This window comes from Hipposideros armiger, unplaced genomic scaffold (genome assembly GCF_001890085.2).
Source record: "Hipposideros armiger isolate ML-2016 unplaced genomic scaffold, ASM189008v1 scaffold_519, whole genome shotgun sequence".
Classification (NCBI taxonomy): domain Eukaryota; kingdom Metazoa; phylum Chordata; class Mammalia; order Chiroptera; family Hipposideridae; genus Hipposideros; species Hipposideros armiger.
The window spans coordinates 84,739-99,812 of NW_017731869.1; the positions used below are offsets into that span (position 1 = coordinate 84,739).

General features: G+C 43.6%; 1 protein-coding gene across 1 annotated transcript; it reads right to left on the reverse strand.

Moving 5' to 3' along the window:
* Window positions 1–8,140: 8,140 nt before the first annotated feature.
* LOC109396391 (antigen-presenting glycoprotein CD1d-like) lies at window positions 8,141–11,627 on the reverse strand. Its single transcript, XM_019668162.1, has 6 exons — window positions 11,178–11,627; window positions 10,599–10,865; window positions 10,009–10,287; window positions 9,241–9,519; window positions 8,365–8,461; window positions 8,141–8,251 (listed from the first exon to the last, which is right to left on the reverse strand). Exons 1-6 carry the CDS (start codon window positions 11,236–11,238, stop codon window positions 8,230–8,232), a joined length of 1,005 nt encoding a protein of 334 aa, XP_019523707.1. The 5' UTR covers window positions 11,239–11,627; the 3' UTR covers window positions 8,141–8,229.
* Window positions 11,628–15,074: the final 3,447 nt, after the last annotated feature.

A 15,074-nucleotide genomic window follows, 5' to 3' on the forward strand; every position in this document is an offset into this window, starting at 1 on the left:
CCTATATAAGAAAAAGCTAACCTGAAGTTAGTGCAGCTGTCTGTCAGACTGCCCCTGAGGTGCCCCAATCGCTGGTGTTTCTCTCCTTACTACCCAAGGCAGCCGTTATCTTCGGACACTGCCAGGGGCTTCTCTCTTTTCCTAACTTGAATAAAAACTTCCTTGGTAGAGTCTTGTGTGAATACTTTCACTTTTTGCGAAAGACCAGGGGCTTATTCTATGCCATGACCCTGTTGAAATTAGAATCTGAGACACAGGCCACATATACAATTTTCCACTTTCTTCCATTTCTAGTTATTTTTCTGGAACAGAAATTTATCTTCTCAGCAAGTTCTAAAACGAATGCTTTTACCCTCGGTTTCTTCCATCTGCCAACTACTGTGTGTCCACTTACAGACTATAAATCACTCTGTAGTCATCTTTCAAACTGAGCTCATTATAATCCACAGGAATTTCAGAAGTCAGTATTAAAATCAAAGTCCATCTCAAGACTTCAAATAAATTTTTCAATTGCATTGTGCCTCAAAATGCATTGGCTCCTCTGCTAGGGGTTATAATTTATCCAGAATACAGACGATTCTTAGCAATGCCACCCAAACCCCACTGGTAATATATGTAAATCTTAGACTATAAAATCAATGTGCAAGAAATATCACTTTCTTTATTTTCTATTGGTTAACCAAGTTTTTAACTCTGAGAATCATTCTACTCTATGGTGGGGAAAACGTATCCTTAGTGTCATTGTGGTTTCTGCCCCCAGTCTCTAGAGTTCTACTTTAATAGCCCCTGGTGTTCATTCATTAAGCACACATATTATTGCTACAATACATTGCTTCCTACATGCCCTCTTCAGATCCAGTGTCCTTTCTGATATTTCTGCGCTACAATCATGAGTATGGGAGTTTGTCACAGTTCCCCATGATCTGCTGCTCAGTAGTGCCACATAAGTCATTCTCTCTGGGATCTTCCCATCTCCCTGGTAGTGCTGATGAAAATAAGAAAACAGGAGCCTCTTCTCTTAGAACCCACGAACATCTCTCCCCCAAGTAGAAAAACCTTGTCCTAGTCTGGAAAACTTCTTTCCCATTTCCTGTTTTGTCAAGATTTTCTGTTTATGCCATGATGCCCTATCTCCACTGTAATTACTAAATGTTTAGAAAAATATCCTAGAATGATTGGGAAGATATTTCTGCTTTCCATTCTGCCATATTCTCCCCTTGAGGCAAAGAGAAATATGTGGGATCTTACATGGATAAGGAGAATGAAAGAGAAAATTTCAAGGAATGGAATAAAGATATATATGAGTATTAAAATGTCAAATGTTATCCAGTACATAACTTTAGGATTTTTCAAATGAAAATATTAAAAACTAATTAATAAATACACTAAGAAAAGCCAAACCAAACTAAATGAAAATGACCTAGTTTCCAGGTTAATGGCCAATCTCCAATGTCCACTTAACTCAAAAAGCATATGAGAACTCATCACTGACCAGTGAGGCCCTCATTTGTTTTTTTCCCCTACTAGAAGAAGTGTTCATATGTATTTTCACCACAGGAGCAAAGAAAGGTAAGAGTAAAGACACATGTAGGTTAAAACTAAAAGATGGAAGAAGATATACTAAGTAAACCCTAATAATAAGAAAGCAAGAGTGGCTATTTTAATGTCAGATAAAGTAGACTCCAGGATAAGAAATATCAGATATAAAAGGGGAGATTTAATAATGATAAAAAAGTCAATTCATCAAGAAAACATAATCTTAAAAAAAAGAAAACATAATTTTAAATGTGCATGCACCTAGTAACAGAATTTCAAAATACAAGAAGCAAAAACTGACAGAAATAAAAGGCAAATATGTAAACCTATAATTACAGTGGGAGATTTCAACTTTTCAAAGTCAGTAACTAATACAGCAAGTAGACCAAAAATTAGAAAGGATATAGAAGATTTGAAGGACAGCCGAACAACCTAATTGACATTTTGAGAACAGACCACCCAACAACAGCCAAATACACATTCTTCTCAACTGCACATGGAACATTCACCAAGATAGACAATATACTGGACCTAAAGTAAATCTCAGTAGAATTTAAAAGATCAAAATCACAGTGTATTTGCTGACCACAAAGGAATAAAATTAAAAATTAATAACTAGAACCAAATGGGAGAAGATATTTGCAAACAATACCTCTCACAAGGGGCTAATATCCAAAGTATAGAAACAACTCATACAACTCAAAAAACAAACAATCTAATTAAAAAATGGACAGAGGACCTGAATAGACACTTCTCCCAAGAAGACATACAAATGGCCAACAGATATATGAAAAGGTGCTCAACTTCAGTAGCTATTAGGGAAATGCAAATCAAAACCACAATAAGATAACACCTCACACCTGTTAGAATGGCTATTACTAACTAGACAAGTAATAACAAATGTTGGAGAAGTTGTGGAGACAAAGAATCTCTCATACACTGCTAGTCCTGGCTTAACTATTAACAACTATTATTAACTATTAACTATTATTAATTATTAACTATTAATTATTAACTATTAACTATTTACAACCTAAACCATAGAGGCCTCTGTGACTAAGAGGAGCAGATGCATTAATAGTGGGGCAGGTAACAACTCCAGAAGATGGTTTTGGCAAAGAAGAACATCAAATCTAAGCTCTTGGAAGAAGAGCTACACCACATAGCAAAGTGGATCAACTCCATGCTATAGACTGACAAGCAAAAGCAAATTCAAGTAAGAGCTTTGGAAAGTTCAGATTCCTAGGCATGTGTATCTGCCTGAGTCCAATCAGGAAGTAGAAACCACATAGTGAGCTAAACAGAGGAAGTTGAATTATTAAACTATAATAAGAAAATAACTAAGATATAAGAAACCTCTACATGGAATTCTAGAGCTGAGGGGGGCTATCCAAGGAACAATAAGGCTGGAGTTCAGACCTCATTGCAGAAGGCATAATTTAGCCCCTTGGGTAGCAGAGATGTTTGTTGGTTTGTCTGGGTCAGAGGTGGTCTGCAGTCACCGGACTAGCTAGAGCAGGGGTCGACAAACTGTGGCTCGCGAGCCACATGCGGCTCTTTGGGTACGTTCCCTCTCAAAAGTTTGCTGACCTCTGGAAGAGCCAATCCTGTCCTTCACAGCAATTTAAAAATTATTCCAGAGCCATAAATATATTTTTATATCATCACCATTATGTAAATAATATCCTTTAAAATTTTTATAAATGAAACTATGATAGTTTTATTTTCATTTTCAATTTTACTTCAGAGCCTGTGGCTCACAAGCCGCAGTTTGCTGACCCCTGGTGGCTCTTCTATCTCAAAAGTTTGCCAACCTCTGAGCTAGAGCAACCCTCCAGACATAGGCAGGGGCTTGCAGAAAGAGTGAGACACAGTGGAAACCTCCAGGTGGCAGGTGGAGCACCGGGAGGGGCAGGAAGCCTTTGGAGTGCCACTCTCCATATCAAGATGGTCGTGGGAAGGTCATTGCCAGGCTGGGGCTGCAGAGTCATTGAGTGTCCATGAGCTCTGGGCACATGGCGGACAGCACTCCACAGCGCACCTTTGTACCTACTCTGCTGGCCCACCATGTGGTAGCTGGAAACAACCCTTCCTCCTGCAGTGTCTCTCCAGGGCCCTCTACTAAACAAGCTGAACATTGTGCTCACGTTAAAGGAGAAATGATGAGGAATTCCATCCATCCTCACTGAGCAAATAATGAAAGATGAATTTGGAGCTCAGTGGCAATAAAGTGACTATCAGCACAGCACTCAATAAAGGAACACAATATTTATAAAGAGAATATTAACACATTCTAAATGAATTTTCTGGATTTTCTGAGATGATTTGAACTAAATATTTGAAGGAACAAGATAGAATTCCCTGGAGAGATAGGCCTTCATTTTCAAAATAAACCAGTTGCTTAAAAATGAACCAGAGGGGCCGGCCAAGTGGCGCGTTGGTTAAGAGCTGGCTTGGGAAGCCGGCTCTGAGCAGCAGGGCCCCAGTTCGGATCCCACATGGGGACCAGTGACACTGCCCTCTGCAGCTAAGATGGTGAACAACAGCTTGACCTGGAGCTGGGCTGCCGTGAGTCGCCAGTGACAGCATAGGCTGCAGCTGCAGATGCAGTGGGCTGCCATAAGCTACCGTGTGTAGCCGGCAGCCAGCGTGAGTGGCCACCAGCCAGTGTGAGCTGCCAAGAGCTGCCGTGAGTGGCTGTCCAGAGGCCTCATCCGGGAAGGGCACAATGATAATACCAACATGAGCCAGTGAAGCAACGTCCTCCACAACTAGACTGAAGAACAAAACGACAGCAACTTGTCTGTTCCCCTTACCCTGATTCCTCAGCGCTGTCCCCCTCCTCCAATTCCCCAATAAAATCTTTTTTAAAAAAAATGAACCAGAGCTACTGTAAATTCACGCTGAAGCATTTTCAAAAAGATTTCAGAAGGGACTTTAACACACATGCCCAAAGAATGTAAAAGGCCAATGCTATCAGTTCACGAATTTGGCACTGCTTAAGGAAGCTAAAATGAATGGCATCACCTGAGGGCAGTGTGGTACCAAAAACAGTGATAGGCCATACATTTCTGAAGGCATTGTAGATTGCCACACATTTGTATACATTTGTTCTCCACAACAAGTCTGTGAGAAAATCTGTTTTAGTCCATTTGAGTTGCTATAATGAAGTACCACAGAATGAGTGGCTTATAAACAATAGAAATTTATTTCTCATAGTTTGAAAGCTGGGAAGTCCATGATCAAGGCGTCAGAAGATTCGGTGTTTGATGAAGGTCCACTTTCCAGTTCCTAGATGGCACCTTCTGGTGGGTCTTCACATGGTGGAGTGGGTAAGGGGCCTCTTTTAAATAGAATTAAAGGCATTAATTCTATTCATGAGAACTCAGACCTCACGACTTAATCACCTCCCAAAGGCCCCACTTTCTAAATACAATCCATCATGTTGGACATTAGATTTTTAACATGAATTTGGGGAGGACACAAACATTCAGTCTGTAGTGTAATCAAGACAGACATTATTATCCCCATTTGGCACAGGAAGAAACTGACTCAGAAGCTAGAACTCCAGTCTCCCGATCCAGTGCCCTTGCTGGTTCACCTTGCTACGTCTCTAAGTTCTGCTTCAAATTCTCCTTCTTCCAGGAAGGCTTTCCTGACTAACCACAGGCCAATATTTTCACTTCGTATTATTAGGAATTTGTTGCATAACATTACACAATGCCTAAGAATAGTGCTTCTCTCATTTTAGCTGAACATCAAAACCACCTGAGGACTTGTTGAAATAGATGACTGGACCCCACTCCAAAGATTTCTCATTCAGTAGGTCTGGGGTGGGACTCAAAATAATTTGCAAGTTCCCAGGTGATGCTGAGGCTGCTGGTCAGGAGACCACAATTTGGGAAGCACTGGTTTAGAAGTTACAGGATGTTCACCCACATGCTAGGGTTGACCAGCAAGCCCAGCATGAAGATGCCAAATCTTAATTTTCTCAAGCAAAGACTCTCCAAAAGTTTAATCTCATTTTTTTCTGGGGTTTCAAGGGCCTTGCGTGCCTAGAGCCTGCTTTCCTGATAGCTAACAGATGACTTAACTTGGACTTCTCATTTCTTGGCATCAGGAAGGTCTGCTGTTTCTCTAAGCTTCCTGCTCTCTCTTCTTTAGGAATAGGGCAGACAGCTGGGCTGGCATCACTAAAGGTCATTCCTGCCCAGGTAGGTTCAGCCTTTTCAGTGCATTGTCTCATTTAATAGCTATAAGCAGAAGAGCCTGTTTTGGGGGGATAACTTCATGACTGTCTTCTTCCAGTCTGAATAAAGTGACAGCCCATTTGAGAGAAATATTCCCTACCCAGAGTAGTTTTTTTTACATAATACACATACCTATGATTTCTCCTCTTTTAATCAAGTTACACCAAGTAAAAGCTTGAGACACCTGTTTCTTACAACTTAACTCTTTTAAAGAGGATTTGTACCTCTTTATAAATCCAAATTCACAATAGAAACTACATCCTAAAACTGCCAATGTGGCATTTAGGACAAACTTTTTATAAGAGAGACACAAACTGGGAGCCCCTGAGTTGTTGTCAGCTAGCAGAAGTGTATTTGGGGTGTCCCACCCCCCCAAATTTTACAAAAGTTTGAGCCAGCATTTTAGTATCAGTTATGTTCACATAGAAATCCAGATTTCCACTTTTCTTTTTTTTTAATTTTATTTTTGCTTATGTTTTTTTTATTTTTATTAAAATATAACTAACATACAATATTATATTAGGTCCAGGTGTACACAGTAGTTATTCAACATTTATATACCTAAAGAAGTGATCCTCATAAGTCCAGCAATCATCTGACACTGTACCATGCTATCACAATATTACAGGCTATATTTCCTATGCTGTATATTTACATCCCCATGACTTATTTTATACCTGCAAATTTGAGTCTCTTATTCCCCTTCACCTTCCCCCACCTTTGTAAATTTTTCAGTTACAGGTGACATTCAATATTATTTTATATTAATTTCAAGTGTACTGCTTAATGGTTAGGCATTTAACAAATGATCCCCTGACTAGTCTATTACCCACCTGGCACTATACATAGTTATCACCATATTGTTGATTATATTTCCTATGCTTTACTTTACATCTCTGTGACTATTTTGTAGCTACCAATTTGTACTTCTTAATCCCTTCACCTTTTTTCACCCTGTCTCCCACTCCCCTCCCACCTATCACCCCAATAAATCTAGTCTGACACCAATACAGTTATTATAATATTATTGACCATATTCTTTACACTCTACACTACATCCCCATAACTACTTAGTAACAACCAATTTGTACTTCTTAATCCTTTCCCCCTTTTCTCCCATTTCCCAACCCCCCTCCTGTCGGGCAAGCATCAAGATGTTCTCTGTATGTATGAGTTTGGGTTTTTTTCTTTCTTTTTTATTGTGAAACAAATTTTTTAAATTAGTTTCAGCTGTACAAAACAGTGCAATAGTTACACTTTTTACCCCTCAAAATGACAACTCCCCCCCATATTATACATATCTATTACAATTGCCTTGACTCCACTCCCACACTATACTCCACATCCCGTGACTACATATATATTCACTTATAGTTGACATACAATATTATACAACAACAGCTTCAGGTGTACAGTGCAGTGATCAAGCCTCTACCCCATCCATGATGCGGTCTCCCTAGCAAGACATGTGACCATCTAACACCCTACAAAATATTTACAACATTATTAATTATATTCCTCGAACTGTCTTTCATGTCCCTGTGGCGATATTGTAGTTATGTGTTTATGCTGTCTAATCCCTTCCCCTTCTCCCTCATCCCCACCCTCTCCCAACTAGCAGCCATCAGTTGTTCCCCTGTATCTCTGAGACTATTTCTGTTTACTTTGCTCGTTCATTCAGTTTTTTAGATTCCACATATAGTGAGATCATATGGCATTTGTCTTTCTCTGACTGACTTATTTCACTTAACATAATAGTCTCTAGGTCCACCTATATCGTTGCAAATGGTAAGATTTCATTCTTCTTTATAGCAGAGTAATACTCCATTGTATAAATGTACCACAGTTTTTTAATCCAGTCGTCTACCAATAGGCATTTCGGTTCTTTCCAAGTCTTGGCTATTGTAAATAGTGCTGCAATAAACATAGGGGTGCATATATTTTTTCAAATTACCGTCTTGGGTTTCTCTGGATAGATACCCAAGAGTGGAATTGCTGGGTCATACGGTAGTTCCATTTCCAGTTTTTTGAGATACCTTCATACTGATTTCCATAAAGGCTGCACCAACCTGCAGTCCCACCAACAGTGCACCAGGGTTCCCTTTTCTCCACCAGACTTCCACTTTTCTTGAAAAATGTAAGTTACGGCCAAGCCCCAGAGTTTTCCTTTATAGTTGACAACAAGCAGCTGGACCTGCTTCCTTTGGACAAGATGACTGCTTTCCAGTTCACTGCAGATTCCAGCATTCAAACAATGACCATACAGCCCAGCCCTAAAAAAGAACTTAAATCCTCTTAGATAAAATATTAAAGGGGTATGACAAGAGCTGCCTTATGATTGTTTTCTGCTTCTTCAAGGTACCTCTCTCTCACACTTAATTCCTGAGCACTGAAGTTGTGGGAATTTGAGATCCCAAGTTCCAGAGAGGTGTGGTGAGGACAGTTACAGGATGTCTTGATAGGAGCTGTGGGACAATAGAAAGCGAGAGACCATTAAGGAAAGCGGGAGAGGGGATGGAAGGGACAGGAAATGGGGAGAAAGGTTGAGGAAAGAAGGAGACAGAAAAGGGAGACTTACCTGCGCTTCTTAAACCAGAAGGTTAAGCCTCCGCCTATCAGAAGTAGGGATGCCAGCACTGCCATGACGATCAAGCTCACGGACACATGGCTCCCCTCTGCTTGGGGGCACATAGGAGATCTCTCAGCCCAGGATCCCTCCCTAGTTCAAGTCACCTGGTCTAATCACATGTGAGGATGCCAGGTGCTTCTTATTTCCTCCCCTATTTAAAGCACGTATTTGCATTCCTCTGAAGTTTAGATGCCCCAGCTTTTCTCAGGGTCTGATCATCCATAATTCAGTTCATTTCAGCATATGACAGTACAGCATCTAGAAGAATGGCAATAGCTAAAATCTAAATCCAACTCTTCTTCCTAACGATGAGAGGCTTGACTTCAGTTAACTTGACCTAGCTTAGCCTCAATTTCTCATCTCTGAAGTGAAAATAATAAATAGTACTTTCTTCAAAGGAGAGTTGTGATAATTAGATGATCTGCTGTGTGCAGACTGCTCAGCCCACATACAGGAAGCAGTCAGTTAACCGCAGCTATCTACAACATGTTATCCTGCCCTCGGATGTCCCCAGTTCCCTCTCCTGAGGAAGGAGAGTCCTCCTGGGAGTCTTCATTTGCCACCTACGTCTGGAGCTGTGAGTTTTTCAGTTTAGTTTTTCTTGCATATGGAACACCCTGTCGCAGTGCTTTTGGAGTTCAGATCTTTATTCCTCTCCTTCCTGTATCTGGAATACCCTTCTTCTATCCCTCCTGGTTGGAGCCTCATTTCCAAAACTCCTCTATCCTGCATATATCTGTCCACTGCCACCCCTTCTACAGTCCCTCTCTCTATGCTTGAGAATCCTCTCCTCCCATTCCCAGCTGGGCCCCAGTTCTTTCTCACCCCAGTAGAGGATGATGTCTTGTCCTCCTAGACTGCTGTGCCTCACTCGGCAACTCAGGCCAGCTGCCTTCCCCGCAGCCACATCCAGGGTTACTTGGAGATACCAGGTCCCATCAGCATTGGGCAGGACGTCACCTTGCCGAGTGCCCAGCTGCTCCTGCTCACCCTGCATCCACATCACCCTTGCGGGCTCTGGGTAGAATCCTGAGACATGGCATACCAGCAGTAGACGGCCAGGCCCAGGACTGGGGCCACTGGACAGCCAGGCCTCTGGCTTCACTGTATCCAAAAGGGAATGGGGCATCATAACGTGAGGACTCTGTGAGAGGCTCAAGGCCTTCTAGCAGGTTCATGCATCCCACATTTCCACTTCTGGAGATGAAGTCTCTCATAACGTCAATCTATTTGTGTCAGCTTCTCCAGGAGAGCCTTCCCTCATTCAGTATCCTGTAAATGTCCCTGTCTGTATTCCTATAGCATCCTGTGTTCACTGTAACATATCTAGCATGTTTCAAACATCGCTTTAATTGTTAATGTCTTCTTATCCTTCCCTTCAAGCAGAGATCCCTAGTGTTTGTTTAATTGAATTCATTGAACCCAAAGGGTGCTCAGTTAATGTCTGTGGAATGAATAAATGCCCTTGTGCTCTATCCATCCACCCATGAGCCTTTCTCTTCCCCTGATACTCAAAGGGATGTGAATCCTGGAACGGAAAAACCCAGATGGAGCCCCAGAGTGGAGGGCAGCGGGTGAGACAGGCAGGCTGACCTTGCTTCTCCAGTTCTGGCTGCCCGGCCTCAAGGAGACCTCTGAGAAATTGGGGGCAGATGTCGTTGAGGAGCCACTGCACTGTTTCCCGGGTCCCTTGGTCCTGGTTGAGTAGTTTGCAGACTGTTTTGATCCAATCTGGAGCATGTGGGGCTGGCACCCAAGAAGTTCCTTGGAAACTCAGTAGGTCTCTTCCTTGGAACGCTGTGTGAAAGAAGCTTTCTGAGGGGCTCCCAGGGTGCACCTCACATCCAGCAGACACTTGGACTTCAAAGGGATCTGAGGAGGAGAAAGGATAGAGACCAAAAAAGGAAGGGTTTAACAGACTTCTGGAAGGGGTCAAGGAGGAAAACTTGGTGTAAGGGTTATACTATCCAGAGTTCAGGGAGATGAGAATGGGTGGTCCAGAGCGGGAGGAACAGTTGGTAATTTGAGGAGTCAGAGATTGGGACCTTTCGGATAGAAGTGGAAATCAGAAGCGGGTGGAGAGAGCAGGGAATCCCGCTAGGTGGGGCCAGAGTCTCCCAGCTGGGTTTCTGCGTCCGCTGTCTCCCCTTGGCAGCTGCCCAGGACCCCACCCCTCAGCTCACAGTCTACATGCAGCATTTTGACGAATTCCTGCACGTCCCTCGTGAAGCTGCTTCGATAAACCAGAAGTGTATGCTGCAGCTTCTCCCACAGCTGGTCACTTAATTTGCCCCGGGACCAGGGCTTCAGGAAGCGGATGGTGTCCAAGTCATGGCTCCAAGCGTGGGTCTGCAGCTCCCCCAGCCACGCCGAGCCATCTGTGCGCGTCCAGCTGCGGTTCGCGAATGAGGAGATCTGGAGGCAGCGGAGCGGGGCGTTCCTTTGCTGAACTGCGAGAGGACGGAGATGGGAGCAGTTTAGCGAGTGGCCGGGTGAGCGGACAGTGTAAGAAGGGAAGAAAATGAAACTGCTGGGCTTGGGCAGGAGGGGTGGTGTCTCCTAGCTCAAGGGCTCCCCCACATCGCTGGGCGCGGAAGCTGGGAGTGGCCCGTTCTCTGGCGGGATCGCCTGTGAGCTTACCGGTCTGGGTTCCCGAGACGCAGGGGTCTCCGTCGGCCTCCACCATGGGTCGCCCCCTTTCCCAGCCCAGCCCCCTCTCGCCGTCTCCCAGGCGCATGCCCCAGCACTCTCGCTCCACTCACCTTCAGAACTTCCCCAAATCTGGGGGAGCCCCCACAGCAGCAAAAACGGCAAGCACTTCATGTCGCAGGGCTCCGAGTTCTGACTCCAAACTTTGATTCTCCCCTGCCGGCCCCTCAGTGGCCACGCCTTTGACCCGATTGTTGGCAGTTTCCCAGCCCAGATATGGCAGGACTCCAACTCTGGCGGTCCAAGGTTTGCTTCCAGTCCAGTTTGGGTAACCACTTTTCACCTGCCAGATGGTCTGCCTCGCGGTTAGCTGTTTGAGCAGCAAAGAGCCCTTGTCAGGGCCCAAGGAGTCCTGACACCACCACTTATTTCAGTGTTTTTCATAACCAGCTTGTGTAAATCTGTTTCATTGAAGACTTTGGGATACCATGTGAGAATGTGGCAGTGGGCCCTAGACAAAGGCTTTCGCGGACCATGTGGTCACCAAGGATTCCTTGCTGTAGCAGGGAGCTTCAGACAAGGACATTCCTAGACTGCATGGCCATTAAGACTTCCGCGTTTAACATTTCCAAATTCCTACCTCACCCAGGAGCCAGTCAGGAACTGGCACAGGGCCACATGTCCTGATAAAGAATCTTAGCTGCCAACCTGGAAACCTCAGGGTATATATCCCTGAGTTTCGCCCAGGTCGGGGCTCAGCCTCTGGATGTGAATCCGCTGAGCCTGTGCCGGCATTAATAAATGTTGCTTCCCGAGCCTTGGTGTCCTGTCTCTCTGTCTGAGTTCCCCACAACAAGAAGATTTGCAACTGCTGTTTAAGTTTTAAAAGCAGGATATAAAATTGTTTCTATGGTATAGCTCCAACCATCTTAAAAATGCAAAGAAAAAAAAATGGGAGGAAAGACCGTGATTTAGCAGTGGATGCCTCTAGAAGGAAAGACTAGGGGTGATTTTATTTTGGTTTACATTTTTTTTTGTTAAAGATTTTATTGGGAAATTGGGGGAGCAAACAGCGTTGGGAAATCAGGGAAGGGGAATAGACAAGTTGCTATCCTTTTATTCATAAGTCTAGTTGTGGAGGACGTCGCTTCACTGGCCCATATTGGTATTGTGATCATTGCACTCTTTCCTGCTGAGGCAGATCAATTGCTGGCTCTTACATGACCGCTCATGGTGACTCACGGCAGCTCACACCAGCTGCCAGCCACTCAGAGTAGGTAGCTCATGGCAGCCCACTGCAGCCTACGCGGTCACCGGCAACTCATGGCAGCCCAGCTCCAGGTCGAGCTGTTGTTCACCATCTTAGCTGTAGAGGGCGCAGCGTCACTGGCCCATGTGGGATCCGAACAGGTGGCCCTGCTGCTCAGAGCTCGTGCTCCCAAGCCAACTTTTAACCAACGAGCCACTCGGCAGGCCCTGCTTTACATTTTTTTATGTCTTCCAAAGTTTCTATAAGTATCACATTTATAATCAAGTGCAAACATTAACACCAATTTTCTGTTGTACATTGAGAGGATTGGACTGGGTTAGCTTATATTCTTTAGGGCTTTCATATCCCAGGAATCTTTCATCTCAGTGTTCCCCAGCCCTTCTCTCCCTCTGTCCTTGTCCCTGCTCTCTTCTCACCCCCACCTCCCCCACCTCTCAGGCCCACCTGTGACCCTTCCTGTTGGGCCATTCAGTCTGCTCACTTTCTTCCCTAGCACCCCAAATGTGAGCCTCTGTGTTTAAGAACAGAGACAAGATTCCAGTGAGTACCCGGACAGCCAGCTCCCCACTGCTTACGCTGAAATACAAGCAAAGCCATAGTGGTGAGACCCTCACATCATGGTGAAAAAAGGCCCCCTCTGTGGCAAGTCAGAATCTGGGCAGCACTCTGGCACCTTCAGCTCTCCCTCACTCTTTTTATCCAGTTCATTAGTAACTCCTCACAATTTTACTGTTTTGAAATATCTCTTGAACATGTGCCTTTGTCTACATTTCCACCTCAACCACCACCCTAACCTTTTGCCTGATCTCCTGAAATAGATTTCTCAGGGTAGAGACCACAATCTTTGGCATAGCCTGCAAGATTATGCACAGTCTGACCTTGGTCTACCTTCCAACATTACCTCTTACCCTGTCCTGTACCACTTGCTCTGTATCTTAGCAAAGCTGACATGCTTTCAGTTCCTCTAATACGCAAAGCTTCTTCTTGCCCAAGGTCTTTGTACAAACAGTTCTCTCTGCTTGAGAAGCTCTTTGCCTTCTCCTTCCCTCAACCCCTCCCAATGCCTAGTTATTTCCTACTCATATCTTAGCTCAAAGGTCATTTCCTCAGGAGAGTATTTCCAGACCTCACAGACTCTGTATGAGCAAAGGCAGAACCAGGTCCGCCCCCACCTCCACTCTTTGTACACTAGCTAGCTTTGTAAACCTTTTCTCCCAGCATGTATCAGAGCTTGTAACTAAAGAAATGTTCATATGTCTCTCTCTCTGTGTGTCTTTTCTCAGTCTACCATAGAGCTGCCAGAATTCAAAGATCATATCTCCTTAGGCCGGTTCCTCCCATTCTGCCAACATTAACACTTTCAACCTCCCACACGGCTCTGGCCCTCACCCTAGTCTAGAGTCTTGCAGATAACCCTCCCCTTGCCTATTTTATTATGCTAATGTTGCCCCAAAACAGTTTGAAATTACTTTAAAAAATTATTGTTGCTATAAATAAGGAGTTATGTGGCTAAATTAAGATACAAAATTGCCCCAATAGAGGGTAAAGGACTGGAAAGGAGGGATGCTGTGAGGATGGAAGTATAAAGAAAATTGTTATATGAATCATGGTACATCTAACTTTCTTCAAATTTCCAACCTCCCTTTAAAAACTCGAACAGTTCTGCTTAGTTTATCTGCATGTTAATATTTTCAAATGCTGACATCCTTCCAGACTTAAAGGCACAAACTGTTTTTGTTTGTTTGTTTGTTTGTTTGTTTGTTTGTTTGTTTGTTTTTTATGAACAACAAAAAGCTAGGCAGTACAACCTGCAGAAGTTGGGGTTATCTGGAGATACACAAAGGTCAGATGAGTCAGACACTTTTTCTTTTTGAGTTAGATACTTTTTAGCTATTACAAATTTCACTTTCGCTTGAGGAGAGGCTCATTGAATTACTGAAGAATCTTTCAGAGCAAGACTAACTCCCACATACTGGGGGTCAGAAAACCAGAGCACAGAGAGATGATAATTTACCCAAAGCCTCAAAATCATCCCCTAGTGGGACGAAGTCGGCCATTGTATTTCCTCCCTTGTCCAGGAGCTAGCTGTGATCCATGCCCACAGATTAATCATGTCTTTCACTTCTAGAGTATTTTTGGTTTCCAAAGAGCTTTCACATATGCCATTTTGTTTAATCCCTATAACAACTGTGAGAGATAGGGATCATTACCCTTAATTTATAACTGAAGAAACCAAATCAAAGAGAGGACATGCAACTCTCTGAAGCAAAGCATGGTAATGACTTGGGCCAGCGAACTCCTAGTCCAGCATACTTCTTTTTCTCACAGCTGCTTTCTGAGGTTGTACCTCCTTACTCTGAGGAGCTGCTGAAGTGACATGCCTAGTGTGGTTTTTTTTTAACCTCTATAATCCTAGGTCATCACAGCTAGAGAAGGGAGCAGGAATTTCTTGGATGGAAGAGAGGTTGGACTAGAATCAAAGAATCACAGATGATTTGACTAAAAAAATAGCCACAGATATCATTGGTTATGGGATCGTTAAATTATTAGAAGCCCAAGTATCATGAGGGCTTTGCTAGTATTACCACCTCCCCCTACCCCTTTCCAGTGAGAGGAATAAAGCCACCTGCTTACTAGTGATTACCCAGCTGGCTTCCACATCTCCTGTTCCCCTGCATTGTACTCTGATCAATTCTGATCACCCTATGTTGATTTGCTAAATTCTCCTTTTACTTCTAGC

Coding starts and splice junctions, on each gene's coding strand:
- LOC109396391 (XM_019668162.1), bottom strand. CDS start 11,238: ATGAAGTGCTTGCCGTTTTTGCTGCTGTGGGGGCTCCCCCAGATTTGG. Junction 10,866..11,177: donor GATTTGGGGAAGTTCTGAAG/GTGAGTGGAGCG, acceptor GTCCTCTCGCAG/TTCAGCAAAGGAACGCCCCG. Junction 9,520..10,008: donor GCCAGAACTGGAGAAGCAAG/GTCAGCCTGCCT, acceptor TTTTGGATACAG/TGAAGCCAGAGGCCTGGCTG.